We start from the raw sequence: 16,495 nt of genomic DNA, 5'->3' as shown, positions 1-16,495 counted from the left end.
TAGCATATACAAATATATACGTTTAATATATAATCTCTAATATAGCACAGCGGTTGGGCGTTCACCTTCATGCAGCCGACCCGTGTTCGATTCCGCCGCCCCTCTTGGAGAGCCCGGCAAGCTACTGAGAGTATGGAGCCCGCACTGCAGAGCCTGGCAAGCTACCCGTGCCTATTGGATATGCCAAAAACAGTAACAATAAGTCTCTCAATGAGAGACGTTACTGGTGCCCTCTCGAACAAATCAATGAGCAACGGGCTGACAGTGACAGTGAATATATTTTATTTGCTGTACATATATTTAAGCCCTACCTGCTCTGCTATCGCTCCAGCCCCCGGGTTCGGTTCCTCCACTCCTCTCGGAGAGCCCAGCAAGCTACCGAGAGCATCTTGCCCGCACACAGAGCTTGGCAAGCTACCCGTGGTGTATTTGATATGCCCAAAACAGTAACAACAAGTTTCACAATGGAGATGTTACTGGTGCCTGCTCGAGCAGATCAATGAACAACGGGAGGACAGTGACAGTGACAGTGATACATATATTTATGAGTACTTAATATTTTGATAGTCTTGGACTGACAAACTTTATTAAGAATTTACTATTAGCTACTGCTTGAACGAGGAGCATGAATTACCTTACTGCTTTAATAGTGTTTTATGTTCCCAGGTTTTTGGTAGATAAATTTACATTTTCGCAATGCATGTACATGTTAAATATTCACTAAAGTTAATGAAAAAAATTAAAAATTAATAAGGCTATGCAAGTTAAAATCTATCTGTTGCTGGCTCTTTTTCTACCATCATTTTTATTGGTTTCTTTTCATCCTCCAAGCTAGGTTTAGTTCTGTCATTTACTCTTTACAACAATGTCATGAGGAATAGCTGCTGTTATTTCTGTCATGTCATAGAAGGGAAACTAGTATTTATAAAGATCTAATTTTCTAGTTACCTAGAGTCTTTCAGTCAGTTAAGTGGCAGATCCGAGTTTTGAGAGCAGTTTAATCCTAGTGCAAGTCCATGGCGTAAAGGAGAACCCAGAGATGCTCGTACAGGAAAATTCATTGCTATTTTCCATAACTCTATTAACACCCCTGTATTGTGTCTGTGGCTACCAATTGATGAAGATGTGCTGGGAGAGCTGAGTTTGACTCATAGTAACTGTGGACGGTCCAGGAAACACACAGAATTAGTGGTGGGTGAAGTCTATGCCTAAATCACCTATTAGTCATGCGTTTTAATTTTCTTATCTGGTTTCAGAATTTGTGAACCAACAAGAATATTAATGTCCTTTGTTTCCACCAATAATCATATGTTGGTGGCATTTAAGTCTCCTCAGATACGAACGCTGTCAGGAATCCGGGCGTATTTTGAGGTCATTCCAGAAAAAAGTAAGTTTCTCCCCTAATGGAAAAAAAAAAGTCCCTTTTAGAAATATTTGGTATGATACTCCAGTTTGATTTATCCCAAGACTGTGTTGTCATTCATTGCATTAGTTAGTAACCTTGACTCAGAGTCCAGTGAGAAAAACAAAATCATGCTGGTTTTTCTAACAGAGAGAATGTAAGATAAAGTACTGTTTAATAGAGAGAATGTAAGATAAAGTACTGTTTAACTCAATATTAAGGTGATGATTTGATAAACGCAAAGGTGAAGCAAGCAACTATAAGTCCTCAAGGCTCTAACATCTGTAGATCACTTCAAGGTGAAAAATGGTTGGAATGTTTACAATTTAGAGCTTGCAGGGGGTAGTTTGTGGAATGGAACTCAGTTCCCTCTAAACTCTGCTGCTATCTCAGAGATCAGAGGCAGTTATGGACTTAAGACTCACACCTTTGAGGTGGGGTGCAGGTTGCTGAGCGTGTCTTTGAGGAGAGGCAATAAAGTAGAAGGTGGCAAATATGCTGATAGGATTCAACCCAGGTGCAGGAAGAAAACATAGTTCAGAGGTCGGTAATCCTGGGAAGAGGAATCAAGGGCAGTGCCGGCTTCTCTCCTCCATTTTTTTGTTTTCCTTTAGTGTCCCCATTGGCACAGCCTTGGGTAAAGAAGGGAAGAGAGTCCCAACCTCAGCATCCCAAAATGTAGTAGGAAAGAAGTTTGGAGGTGAGAGAGAAGTAGTAATATCTTCACAGCTACTTCACTAGAACCATCCCCTGAATTCATATTTAAAGTAATGTTTGTGAATACAAATATAAAATGCCTACTGATTCTGAACAGAGGGGGGCTTAATAGCTTTTATTTTAAGTTAGAAAGCAAGCAAAGAAGGATCTCCCCTTCATTTTTCCATTTTGATTTAGCTTGATGGAATAAAACAAAGCAAAACCAAACTAAACCCAAAAGACTCAGAGCTGAAAAGCCAGGGTTTTGTAAATTTGTTACCTTGCAAATGATCAGATCTCCCAGGTCCTGGTAACTTGATTGTGTTGTAAACCACAGTGCCTAAAATTTAAAAAAACTGGAAAGAAGTGCCTGTCATAGATGTAGGCTGCGATTGGGAGTTAAAGAGGATAGGCATTGATGGAGGAAATTTGAGGTGAAGAGATTGGAGCTGGAACATTGTATCCCTGATACTCAACTAGAAATAATTTGGCCAATCATGGTAGTTTAATAAAAAAATTTAAACAAAAAGAGTAATAAAATATATATTCTTCAAAAGGAGGATGACGTGAGCTGGAGCAATAATACAGGGGGTAGGGCCTTTGCCTTGCACACAGCAGACCCATGATTCATCCCTGGCATCCCATATGGTCCTCCTAGTACCACAAGGAGTAATTCCTGAGTACAGAGTCAGGAGTAACCCCTGAACATCACCAGGTGTGACCCCAGAAGCCAAAAAGCCAAAAAAAAGAGATGATGTCCTTATCAAAATGCCAGAAATTGTACAGTACAGTGGTTAAGTGCTTGCCTTACAAATGACTATACACCATCCAGGGCTGGACTCCCAGCACTGCATATGGTTCCCTAACCACCGCCAAAAGTGATTCTTAAACACACAGCTAAGAGTAAGCCCTGAGCAATGCCTGGTATGACCTCTGCAACCTCCCTGCCTTCAAAGAAAGACTATGATCAATAAGAATAAACATCTGAGGCAGGATGGGGTATGGGGGCGGGGTGGAATGAGGTGGCGGAGAGATAGTACACAGCTGTTAGACTGTTTGCCTTGCATGTGTCCAGCCTAGGTTCAATGTTTGACACACTACATGGTTACCTTAGAACCACCAGGAATAATCCCTGAGTGCAGAGCAAAGAATAATTCCTGAGCACGTCTGGTATGCTGTCCCTCCCTCCCACCCCCCAAAAATGAACATTTAGAAGACCTAATTTAAACAGTAGCAGAGCAATGGCACACAGTTGGGGTTCCATCCCTGGCCTCCTATATGGTCACCTGAGAACCGCAAGGAGTGATCCCCGAGTGCAGAGCAAAGAATAATCCCTGAATGCAGAGCCAGGAGTAATCCCTGAGCCCAGAGACAGGAGTAATCCCAAACACCACTAGATGTGACCCAAAAGCAATAAAAAATATATGCATATAAATGTATATAAATAGATAAACTTGTTTTTAAAGAAAGTGATGACTGTTATAAATCTGCACTCACAATGATATCCGAACCTTACAGCAACCACTGGATCTGAGCAATACCACATCATGGTCCCTAGGATTGAACTGTCTAGTCTGGTTGGTTGTGTATCACCAAGAGTAGCTCCTATTTGCCCCAAGTAGTGCTTATATTTACTTGAAAAAAATTACAGAATTTTAGCTAGATGTTTCTATGCATCTGTGCATATTATTTCTTTTGAGTTAAAATTGAAAAATGCAAACTTATTAGCAAAAAAAGCATGAAGATCTCTGGGCAAAAACAGAGTGTGAAAGGAGGTCAAGTGATATCCATGATACCATTCCAATAACAACATTGCAAAGCACAGTGCCTAAAAGGGAAATAAGAGAGAGAGAGAAAAGTGTTTGCTATAGAGGCAGGTTGCGGGGACAGGGTAAGGGAAGGCTGGTGGGAGTGAAATTGGAACATTTATGGTGGAGAATGTGCTTTGGGTGTGGGAACATTGTATGACTGAAACTCAATCATGAACAACTTACAGCTGTATATCTTACAGTAATTCAATTAAAAATTTTCATGTATATTTAAAAAGTATGAATTTACACTGAAATATATGGGGGAGTTGGAGCGATAGCACAGTGAGGAGGGTGTTTGCCTTGCACTCGGCTGACTAGGGTTCGAATCCCAGCATCCCATATGGTCCCCTGACCACCGTCAGGAGTAATTCCTGAGTGCAGAGTCAGGAGTAACCCCTGTGCATTGCCGATTGTGACCCAAAAAGCATATATATATATATATTTTTCTCTATTTCACATAATTTCATAAATGTAAATAATTTTGTTGCTGGATTCTTTTTTCAGAGTGTGAAACTACAGTATTGGTCAAAGAAATCACTGGCTTTGAAGGGAGAATTTCAAGTCCGTACTATCCAAGCTACTACCCTCCGAAGTGCAAGTGTACCTGGAAATTTCAGGTAGCCTCAGTGTATCAGTACCTTAGAATTTTTTTATTATTTAGTAGCAGTTAATTTTTGAATATTAGTTCATTCATTTTAAATGCAATCATAATATTATTTATGTTATAATATTTAAACATATTATATACTGCACTAATACCTAAACATAAATATACATGTAATATGAAATAATAAGAATGTTCCCTGTAACTTCAATCCTTTCTCCACAAATCAAGTGCTCTTTGCTAAGTGGGGATTATTTTGCCAATATATTGTTTTGTTATATATTTTTAAAATCAGAAACATTGTTATTGAATTTTATTAGACTAGAACTGATATATCAATTCTCTTGAACTTAAAAATGAAATATATTTGGACACTATTACAGTGAAGATGTTACAGGTTTCTAAAGGTTTTCCCTAAATTTGGTAGTTTGTGGGAAAGTTTTACCAACTAGATGACTTGAAGCATCCTTGCATTTAGGGAATTACTTGACAACTTTTAATTCAGCCTGAATGATATCAAATGATGATTAAGGTTTCTACTCTCAGCGATTTCAAATGTGAGACTCAAGGGATGCTTGCTTATACCTGTTTAGCAAGAAGCTAAACATTTATCAATTTTTAATAATTTAATCAATATTCTAACAAATTTAACAGAGAAATAATAAATTGGATTAGACAATATATTTTAGTTGTACTAGCAAACCAAGGGCTGGAGCGATAGCACAGCGGTTGGGCTTTCGCCTTTCACTTGGCCAACCCGTGTTCGATTCCTCCGCCTCTCTCGGAGAGCCCGGCAAGCTACTGAGAGTATGGAGCCCACAGGGCAGAGCCTGGCAAGCTACCCGTGCGTAATGGATATGCCAAAAACAGTAACAATAAGTCTCTCAATGAGAGACATTACTGGTGCCTGCTCGAACAAATCGATGAGCAACGGGATGACAGTGACTAGCAAACCAAAGTGAAAATTTTTGTAAAATAACTATCAGTCTGTGGTGCTTGCCAGGGTGTTCTTGAAATATACATATTTTTTTCTAGCTCTAAGTATATGGAGGGAGATAGGGAAATCAAATATAAGTGGTCAACAGAATATGGGTTTTTATTCATTCAGCATTTTTTTACATGTTGTTACTGAATATCTACTCTGGCTAAATTGCATGTACTGGAATCCATGACACTACACACACACACACACACACACACACACACACACACAAAATGTTTTCATGTGCTCTTGCTGTCCTGGATCCTTCTGGACAGTAGGAGAGACAGGTGACAGGTGTCACAAGCAAATAAGTATAATGGATACAGCACATGGTGGTATAACTTTACGCAGAATAAAATAAAGGAGCCTCTGTGGTTGGGGTGGGTGTGAAGGGTAATAAGTCAGGGACTCGTTAGAGAAAATCTCCTTGGCAAGGGGAAATTTGGACAGAACCTCATAGGTGTGGGAACTAACCTGATGCCCACTTAGGAAAGAATATTGTAGGACAAAGGCAGCTAATGATGCAAAATCTTGAGGTCAGAGCATGCTTGCTGCCTAGATCTTATGGCTTGTGCACAGCCATAAATGAAGTACTTTAATAATTTTACTATATCCAAACCTGTACTTCATATCAATGCCATGCTAGCTTGTATTCTTCAATTATTTTTTAAATCATGATTGCAAACTTTACAAAGTAATTAAAATGTAAAGCCATTTGAATCTCACTCTATTCTATTTTTTTAATGCGTCAGAGCAACAGAATCTGAGGGACTTGGTCATGTGGAATGAGAAGACGGAGAAAGGGGAAAAAGTCAAGGAGAGGTTGGGAAAAGAGAAAGACACCAGACACTCTTTTCAGTCTCTCAAAAATGTATTTTATCATTTTTATAACATCTAGAATAAGAAAGGCCCCAGTTTCACAAGTTCTGTTGAATATTTGTAATTCTTTTGCAATGAGATCAATGTTGATTTCAGAATACATGTCCATTCTATAATCCCACAAGAACCATAAAATATTTCAATGAAAATCTCTAAAATGTTGCTGTCTTAGTTAGGGTATCAACTATCAAATTACTTTGTTTCGTTTGGGATTGAGGATTAGAACGTTGACTAAGAGATATTTATAAAGAAGAGAGCTTGCCACTGGGAAAGTAGGCAAAGGGTTGCAGAAACACTGGGGACAAAGCTGATGAGTGATACCATTCCCCAGAAGTCAAGATTGGTGCTCCTCAACGAGGTTAAATTCTGTTCTTTTCCCAGGAGATTTTGAATAACCACCTACAGTTGTGTGAGAGCATCAATCTGCTAATGGACATTTTGTAAATCTTAATTTGTCATTGTACAGTAGCTCAGAATTAATGAATCATGACTAAGACCTTGATGACTCTAGAAACAAATTGATTGACTGAAGTCCTGATGAATTGTATTTTTACAAGAGTCGAAGTCTATCATTCTCATTTCTGCTTCAGGTTTATTTCCAAATTCACTAAAAAGCAATCAGTCCTATTTACTAAGTCCCTTTATGATCTGAAAAGGATTAACTGTTGCTCCAGCTTAAAATGGACTTGATTTTTTCCCCAAGCTCCTTTGCTCATTCAACAAACATTTATTGGATGTCTGTTATTTATGCCTTAGAGGAATAAGGAGCAATAAAATAAATAAAACCCAAAAAGGGTTTATAACCAATTTTCTAGATTTGTTTAGTATTTTAGTGTATTTTGCTTACATAGCTATTTGCTCTCCAAGGCAAAAACTCAGATGTAGAGAGAGAAACACTTACCGCACTTTATAAATATGGAAAACAATGGGACTCGTGGGCACTCATATAGAAGGAGGGTTGCGATGGAAATGACCCTTGACTTTCTAATAAATAAACTCAATACCCCTTCTTTCCTGTGTTCTGAAGATATTCAGCTTCTTCATATTTCATAGAATAATGTTTTGTCCTCTAACATTATTGCAGGACTATGATATTAAATAATCTCTTATATAATTAAGGTATAGTTAGAAAGCTTGAAAATGGCTAATCAAATTCTGCCTGAAAAATGAAAGATCTGAGGTAAAGTGAGAATTAAAACTGTATGTGGTATATCAGACATAATTTATGTGCCTGACACACAATGTCATAAAATACATGTGTGTGTGTGTGTGTGTGTGTGTGTCTGTCTGTCTGTCTGTGCATATACTCACTTAACCATATACAGGATAGGTGGTTCTTTTCTTATTTGATCTCTTCTGAGAAGAGCAAGTGATGACTCAATCAATGCCTTCAGAGATATCAAGATTTAATATGCAGAGCATGCTGATTCATGTTCCTAAACTAAAGAATCTCAGTAATGTTTTAAATAAACTATGTCACTTTTTTCTTGGCTAGAGGAAATTGTGTGGACTCACTAATGAGCTAATGTCAAGGAGTTAAATTGAATAATAGAAGAAAACTGAAATCAGTAGATGACAAATAAGTCTCATGCTTTCTAACTTAAGCTGTGATCTCACAGACTGTCTACTATCTGTCATGCTTTACTTCTCATTCTAGTCTGTTCAGCAGAGCTGGTCTACCCCACAAAAGAGGTAGAGCATAAAGGCAGAAAGAAAATATATTCTTCAAACAGCAAGCCACACCAGGGATGTGACTCAGAGCTTAGAGGTAGAACACACGTCTTGCAAGTGTAAGACCCTGGCTTTGATCCCTAGCTCAAAAAAAAAAGAAAATAAAAGAAAAAAGAAAGAAAAAGAGAAAAAGAAAAGAAAAGAAAAAAGGAGCAAACCAAAGGTAGAAACTAGAAGCTTCTGGGTAAGGATTGTAAACCATGTCCTTCAGTTGAAGGTTTTGTTTTTGTTTTTGTTTTTTTACTTTTCCTTGTTTTTTTCACAGACTCCCCTATCAACTCTTGGCATAGCATTGAAATTCCATAATTATTCAATAACCAAGAAGGGCGTGAAAGGCTGTGACCATGAATGGTGGGAAATTAATGAACACATGTAAGTAGGAATCTGATGAAAAGTTTCTTCTACTGGGTTGATGGTTTAATGCAAAACTCCAAGCATGTGGTGTTGAAGAGGCACTATGGTTCCAGGGGATTAATTACCAAGCCACCAAGGGACCTCTGTGGTGCTCAGGGGCATTGAAGTGATGTTTGGGGTACCATAGGGTGCCGAGGGTAGGACTGGAGTTGACATCATATAAGACACATGCCTTAATACCTGAACTATTTGTCCAGCCTGGGGGTTGAAAAAAGATTGCTTTGATGTTTTATATATATATATGTGTGTGTGTGTATGTATATGTATATGTATATATATTTATGTGCATATATATATATGTATTCCTCTTCTTTTTTCTTTTTATGAACAGAATGATCAGAGGTCACAAATACTGGCTGCATTACTTATGTATTTATTAAGGTACAAAGGATATTGCACATTTTGTTGTAGCTACAGAGATTCCAAATTGTGGAGCTGGGAATTTCTGGGCGCATGGAAGCGGGTGCTTGGGTTCAGATTCATGGCCTTATGCTTGCCAGGCAGGTGCCTTGCCATTGAGCTGCCCCTGGGCTTCTCTGGAAAAAGGTCTTATCCAGACACTCATTGCCTTACACTCCTCGCCCCAAAAAACGTTTGCACTTTATGGTTTACAGATAAGGAAAAGGAAGAATACAGGAATTCAGTGCCTTACTCGAGTTTATTCTGCTCCTAAATAATTAAGCCAGATGATATTAAATCCATTATTTTATGGCTCCCAGGTCTTTGTTCCACCACTGTTCTGTGCTACTTTTATGCTTTACCTGATATTTTACACAATTTAGAATGCTTTCAAATCAGAGACATGAAGGAAGAAAGCAATGAGGAATCTTGGTAGCACAAAAGTCAGCAACCATTTGCCAGTTCTGTGCAGTAGAAGAGACCCGATTGGTCTGGCTATATGCTGAGGCTGGGATATGAACTGAGGCTGATTAGAAGAGGGGAGAGAATTCTGGATACTTGGTCTTTCTGAGCCCACTTCTAAGTTCTCACCTCATTCTAGATTTGTCCTTTAGTTGTTCTATTTATTTACTCCAAAAGTTAAACAGTATTTAAAAGGTCTTGTACTGAAAAAAATATATATATATTTATGTGTGTGTGTGTGGTGTGCATATGTCTATACATACATATACATATATATGGAGAGACAGGGGAGAGACAGACAGAGAGAGAGAGAGAGAGAGAGAGAGAGAGAGAGAGAGAGAGAGAGAGAGAGCAGATGCTCTGTCTTGGCAGCAGTCCAGCTTCCAGGTTTCTGTTGAGATAAGAATCCTTGTGAAATGAGTCCAAGGGAATTGCCTGCTAATTTGCTCATTGTTATTCCATGAATGAAGTCTTCATGTTCTAAATATTTTTCCTGAATAACCTTCTTTCATTTCCTTTAGACTCTTGCTTGTTAAATGATCATTGGTCTGGTCTTTGTAAATGTAGATCTGTTAAAGGCATTCTTGGGGTTGTTTAAAATACGGGCTGTACTCCTTTGGGGAGTATTTTTGAAGAAAGGGCCTGTTGTGTAGAAAGTAAAGACCTAGGTTCAAATTCCAGAAGTGTTGTTTGGTAACAGCTATAGCAACTAGGACAAATTATTTAACCTCTTACACTCTCAGTCGGTAAAATAAGGTAATGATTCCAACTTAAGGGACATGAAAGATAACTCAAACGGCTGAACACATGTTTTGCGTGTGAGTCTTTAGCACCACAAGTGCAACTGGGAGAAAACTCTAAGCAGAGAACTGGGAGAAGCCCCTGAGAACCACTGAGTGTGGTTCCCAGATCTACTTATTATGGTGATTAAGATTTCAATGGGACAAAACAGACTATATATCACAAAATATTAACTGCTATTATGATAAATAATATTGCTTTGAAGAGGAGCTGGGACATGACTCAAGTGAATGAACATAGGCCTTGCAGGTGTGAAACACTTGGATACTGTCCCTGCCACAACACACCCACACACCCCAATACTCGGCACCACCAGGTAGCCTCTCCAGAGCAACTGAAGAAAATAGATTACTTTAGAAAATGAGATTGGGGACCCACTGGAGCAATAGTACAGTGGGGAGGGCATTTATCTTGCATGTGGTAGACCCATGTTCAATTCCCGGCATCCCATAGGGTCCTACAAGCACCACCATGAGTAATTCCTGAGTACAGAGGCAGGAGTAACCCCTGAGCATCACTGGGTGTGATGCGCCCCTCACCCCGGAAATAACATTGCATAGAAAATGTTATAGGATGTATCCCAAGGTCATAAGGGTACTATTACATGTTGGTATTTAACCGGACTTCCAGAAAACAAATATTCAAATCATAATGCCCAGAGGGAGAGAAAGAAAGAAGGAAATGCCTGACGTGGAGGCAGGCTGTGGGGTGGGGCAAGAGAGGGGTAGGAGACAAACTGGGGATATTGGAGGTGGGAAATGTACACTGGTGAAGGGATGGGTGTTGGAGCATTGCATGACTAAAACCCAATCATGAACAGCTTTGTGACTGTGTATCTTATGGGAATTCAGTTAAAACAACAATAGCAGCAAAAACTGTTTTATAAAGTTGAAAAAGCTGTGATTTGAAAAAAGTGAGATAATGCTTTTCCTCCAAATTACAAGCACTTATGATCTGTGAAAAATTAAGACCTGATCCCTTACCTGGGCTGGAGGGATAGCATAGTGGATAGGGCATTTATTTACCTTGCATGTGGCCGAGCTAGGTTCAATTCCTCCATACCCCTCTCAGACAGCCTGGCAAGCTGCCGAGCATATACCACCCGCACGGCAGATCCTAGCAACCTACCCGTGGCGTATTCGATATGCTAAAAACAATAACAAGTCTCACAATGAAGATGTTACTGGTACCCACTCAAGCAAATCGATTAGCAATGGAATGACAGTGATAGTGTGATCCCTTATCAGGTAATAGGAAAGTTCTCTGTCACAAATACTTCCTCTGAAGAACCTTTTCTTTCTTTTTTTAACTTTTTTTTCTTTTTTGCTAATTTTGGGTCATGCCCAGCGATGCACAGGGGTTACTCCTGGCTCTGCACTCAGGAATTACTCCTGGTGGTGCTGAGGGGACCATATAGGATGCTGAGAATCGAACCTGAGTCGGCCACATGCAATGCAAATGCCCTACCTGCTGTGCTTTGCTCCACCCCCTGAAGAACCTTTACTTTGTCTTGAAGATTGGTTGAGATCCTATCTGATCCTTTTGATGCTGATTGCTCCTGCAGATTTAAAATGCCATCTCCTCCAATTATCGGTTCTTTTCATCTAAAAGCAGCACTGTTTGGAAGCATGAGTAAAGAGAGGCTTCTAAAATGTCAGGGCTAGGAAGAATGGAGACGTTCCTGAGACCACTCGAGAAAATCGACAATCAATGGGATGATGATGATGATGATGATGATGATTTCATATAAAAAGAAACAGATTTAATTAAATTAATTTTGGATGCCCTGGTGAAAAGTTTGCGCAGTGGTTTTTGCTCTGAATGGGAAAGGAAGAAATTGTAATACTGAACACCTGAAAACTCAACCATCTTGGGTTCAGAGAGAACATGGGTGTGGATGTGTGTATTCAGAGCAACTAGATTGCAGCATGTGAACTTGGAGGAAATGGCTGTTCACAAAACATTAGCAGAGCAAAATGTTGAAGGGGAAGGATAGTGGTGCTTGAAAATGGAGTGTTTAGGACCTAGAAGCCTGTGTCCAAACCCTACTTCTACTTCTTTGCTATTGAATTTTGAGATGTTTGTGTTATTATTTTTTTATTGAGTCACGGTAAATCACAAAGTTATTCATGATTGAATTTCAGGCAGACAATGTTCCAACACCAATCTCTTTCCTCTTGCCCACTTCCCTCCACCAATGTACCCAGTTTCCCTCCTACCACCAAGTCTGCTTCTGTGGCAGGTAATATTTTTGTTCCCCCTTTAGGCACTGTGGTTTACAGTACTGTTACTGATAGGGCATCATGCATATCACTTTATCACCTTTCAGCTTTCCCCCTACGGTGACCACTTCCCTCCACCATTATGGTGGTGTTCCCTTCCTTGTCTTATCTCCCTCCCCTCCCCCCATTTCCTCCCCTTCTAACTACAGTGGTGAGCTTCCAATGAAGACTATTTTTCATTCCTTTATTTTTATTGCCATTGGGCAATTTTTTGTTATTTTGCTACTATATTTCTTTACACCCCTTATATGAGAGAATTCTCTGTCTGGCCTTTCCTTCTCACATCACTTAATATGATACTCTTCAATCCAAGTAACAGAGAATTCTTTTTCTTGCATTATTATTGAGAAAGAGAGTAAGCAAGAGAGAACTAGAAGAATTCAACCCGTATTTCTTCTGACTATATTGATGGAGGCGGAAAAGGGTAACACTGCTGCTATTGACTTATTTAGCAAGAGAAAGAATTGATTTGGCAGACATATCTTATAATCACTTATCAGAGAGGATATACTGCTGTTATCTCTACCATAAGAATCAGCTTTATGAAGCTGAGATGTTCAAAGTCTTAGTGAATTCACTGACAGTAGGAGTGCCGTTGACAGACCTTCATACTGTGTGTCCCCTGTGACTCTTGTATCTGCAGGTATTGTGGCTCCTACATGGATCACCACACCATTTTCAGAGTGCCCAGCTCCCTGGTTCATGTTCAGCTTCAGTGCAGCTCGAGGCATTCTGATAGGCCACTCCTGGTGGAATACGGCAGTTACAACATCAGTCAACGTAAGTTTGGGATTAACTCTTTAGACACCCTGAAAATTATTTGAAGGTGGTTATACCCTAAGTCAAACTCTGTTAGAACTCCAGGAATTTAAAGAACATGAACTATTTTATTGATGCTGTTTTCTATTTTTATTTTTATAAAAAATAATACACAGATAAGCCTAACCAGCATATGAAATGCAATACATAAATTCTGTTGTTTAATTTTAGGAGAAATAATACAATTTTCTTTTTTTTGTTTTTTTGGGTTTTTTTGGGTCACACCCGGCGATGCACAGGGGTTACTCCTGGCTCTTCACTCAGGAATTACCCCTGGCATTGCTCAGGGGACCATATGGGATGCTGCGATTAGAACTCGGGTCGGTCTCGTGCAAGGCAAACGCCCTACCCGCTGTGCTATCGCTCCAGCCCTGATAATACAATTTTCATTGTGGACTTCAGTTGAAAAATAATTTCTCTCATGATTAAATGTGGTCATTTCTTGGTTTGCTGTATTTGCTAGCTGTAGTTTTTGTGAATAGGATGTTCCCACCAACATTTCATGGGATTTGACTCCATAAAGGAGAAATGATTGATTAAGTGGAATTCAAGTGTTAGTCCTCAGAATGTTGAATTTAACACAGAAATGAGGGACCTGTGGACAGGAAGAGAAAAGACAGTGTTTGAGGGCTGTCGAGAGTAGATATTGGCTTACTCAGGAAATTTATTCCTATGTTAAAAGGCTAAAAAAAGAGAAAAAAGGTTAGCCACTCTGGAAGATAAGAGTTTAGAGAAGGCTTCTTTATACCACATCCTTTTTTGCTGATTCCCAATATACTTACTTCTAGATTCAGAATATTTAATTTTACAATATCAGAATATTAATTTTTAACAAGGACACTGGTAAATAGACTGTCCTGTCTTTTTTTTTTTTAATATTTTCGAATTGCCATGAGATAGTTACAAGCTTTCATGTTTGGGTTACAATCACACAATGATAAAACACCCATCCCTCCACCAGTGCACATTCCCCACCACCAATATCCCCAGTATACCACCCCCCTTTCTCACCCTCCCCCTGCCTTCATGGCAGACAATATTCCCCATACTCTCTCTCTACTTTTGGGCATTATGGCTTGCAATGTAGACACTGAGAGGTTATCATGTTTGGTCTGTTATCTACTTTCGGCACACATCTGCCATCCCAACTGATTCCTCCAGCCATCATTTTCTTAGTGATCCCTTCTCTATTCCATCTGCCTTCTCCCCTCTGCTCATGAAGCAGTCTTCCAGCTATGGGGCAATCCTCCTGGCCCTTGTATCTATCTACTGTCCTTGGGTGTCAGCCTCATGTGATGTTATTCTATACTCCACAAATGAGTGCAGTCCTTCTATGTCTGCCCCTCTCTTTCTGACCTATTTCACTTTGCATGATACTCTCCATGTCTATCCATGTATAAGCAAATGTCATGACTTCAGCTCTCCTAACAGCTGCATAGTATCCCATTATGTAGATGGACCAAAGTTTCTTTAACCAGTCATCTGTTCTAGGACACTGGGTTGTTTCCAGATTTTGGCTACTGTGAACAGTGCTGCAATGAACATATAGGTACAGATATCATTTCTGCTGTGCTTTTTTGCATCCTTGGGATATGTTCTCTCGGTGATATTCCTGGCCAACTGGGAAGGCTCAGCACACAGACCACAGTGTTAAGAACCTCCAGAGATATCCCCGTTGTGGGTGGCATATGCCAAGAGATTGAGCTCGAGTTCTTACTCCAGCACGGGGAGTGCCCCTTTCCCCTGAGCTATTTCCCTGCCCCCAAGCTGTCTTTTGTTTTCTTTTGTTTTTGTTTTGGGGCTACAGCCAGCATTATTTGGGACTCACCCCTGGCTCTGCGCTCAAAGATGATTCCTGGAGATGCTTAGGGAACCACATGGGATGCCGGGAATCTAACCTGGGCAAGAATACTTGCCCAGTGCAGGGCAAGTATTCTCCCTGCTGTACTATTGCTCCACCACTTGTTTGCTTTTATATTTTTATTATTATTACTTTTTTAATCAGAAAAACATTTCTAAAAACTTCCTTTCTATATCAGGTGCCACTGAGTTGGTGGTTGATCTAACAGTGGACTGTCCCCCATTCTTTTTTGCACAAAGGGAGTATCTAGTCCATTTGGGAACTTTACCACACCGGGCCACTTATAAAGACAAGAAATGTATTTCTCAAAGTTTTGGAGGCTGGAAGTCTAAGATCAGAAACCAGTCTGGTCACAAGAAGGCTTCTCAACTGCTTCATGAACGGAGGGGAAAAGGCAGATGGAATAGAGAAGGGATCACTAAGAAAATGATGGCTGGAGGAACCAGCTGGGATGGAAGATGTGTGCCGAAAGTAGATAATGAACCAAACATGATGACCTCTCAGTGTCTGTGCTGCAAGTCATAATGCCCCAAATAGAGAGAGAGAGTATGGGGAATATTGTCTGCCATAGAGGCAGGGGGGAGGGTGAGAAAGGGGGGGTATACCAAGGATATTGGTGGTGGGGAATGTGCACTGGTGGAGGGATGGGTGTTTGATCATTGTGTGATTGTAACCCAAACATGAAGGCTTGTAACTATCTCACAGTGATTCAATAAAATTAAAAAAAAATTTTAAATAAAAAATTTTTAAAAAATTTAAAAAAGAAGGCTTCTCTGGGTTCAGATTTCTTGTAATCACACAGAGTGAAAGGGAAGAAGGAATCTCATTTTTTAAAAAAAAGACATTGATTTGGGGCTGGAGCGATAGCACAGCGGGTAGGGCATTTGCCTTGCACGCGCCTGACCCGGGTTCTAATCCCAGCATCCCATATGGTCCTCTGAGCACTGCCAGGAGTAATTCCTGAGTGAAGAGCCAGGAGTAACCCCTATGCATCGCCGGGTGTGACCCAAAAACAAAAAACAAAACAAAACAAAACAAAAAGACATTGATTTTATTTGCAAGGGCTGCAGCCTCCTGGTGGAGGAATTATGTAACTTAATGCTGCCCTTCTAACTCCTGACTTGCTTAACACTGCTTAGTTCTTAGTTGATGTGGTCTGGAGACCTTGGGGATCCACACACCAGATTTCCTCTTTCTTGTTGTCTCTAGCCTGTCCCGCTGGATCTTTCAGATGCTCATCTGGTCTGTGTGTCCCTCAGGCCCAGCGGTGTGATGGGGTAAATGACTGCTTTGATGAAAGTGATGAACTTTTCTGCGGTGGGTATTCAACATTCTACTATAACTTTATTATG

The 16,495-nt window shown here is 39.9% G+C and overlaps 1 protein-coding gene across 1 annotated transcript in view; it reads left to right on the top strand.

Annotated features, from left to right (window-relative positions):
• Positions 1–16,495, top strand: part of TMPRSS7 (transmembrane serine protease 7) — a 50,535-nt gene that overhangs the window by 13,959 nt on the left and 20,081 nt on the right. Inside the window, exons 8-12 of the mRNA XM_004606723.2 lie at positions 1,257–1,387; positions 4,414–4,526; positions 8,371–8,477; positions 13,107–13,243; positions 16,353–16,460. Of these exons, the coding sequence (XP_004606780.2) occupies positions 1,257–1,387; positions 4,414–4,526; positions 8,371–8,477; positions 13,107–13,243; positions 16,353–16,460 (596 nt within the window). The remainder of the gene's footprint in view (positions 1–1,256; positions 1,388–4,413; positions 4,527–8,370; positions 8,478–13,106; positions 13,244–16,352; positions 16,461–16,495) is intronic.

The sequence above is a fragment of the Sorex araneus genome, chromosome 2 (genome assembly GCF_027595985.1).
Source record: "Sorex araneus isolate mSorAra2 chromosome 2, mSorAra2.pri, whole genome shotgun sequence".
NCBI lineage: Eukaryota > Metazoa > Chordata > Mammalia > Eulipotyphla > Soricidae > Sorex > Sorex araneus.
This window is presented reverse-complemented; position numbering and strand designations above follow the sequence as displayed.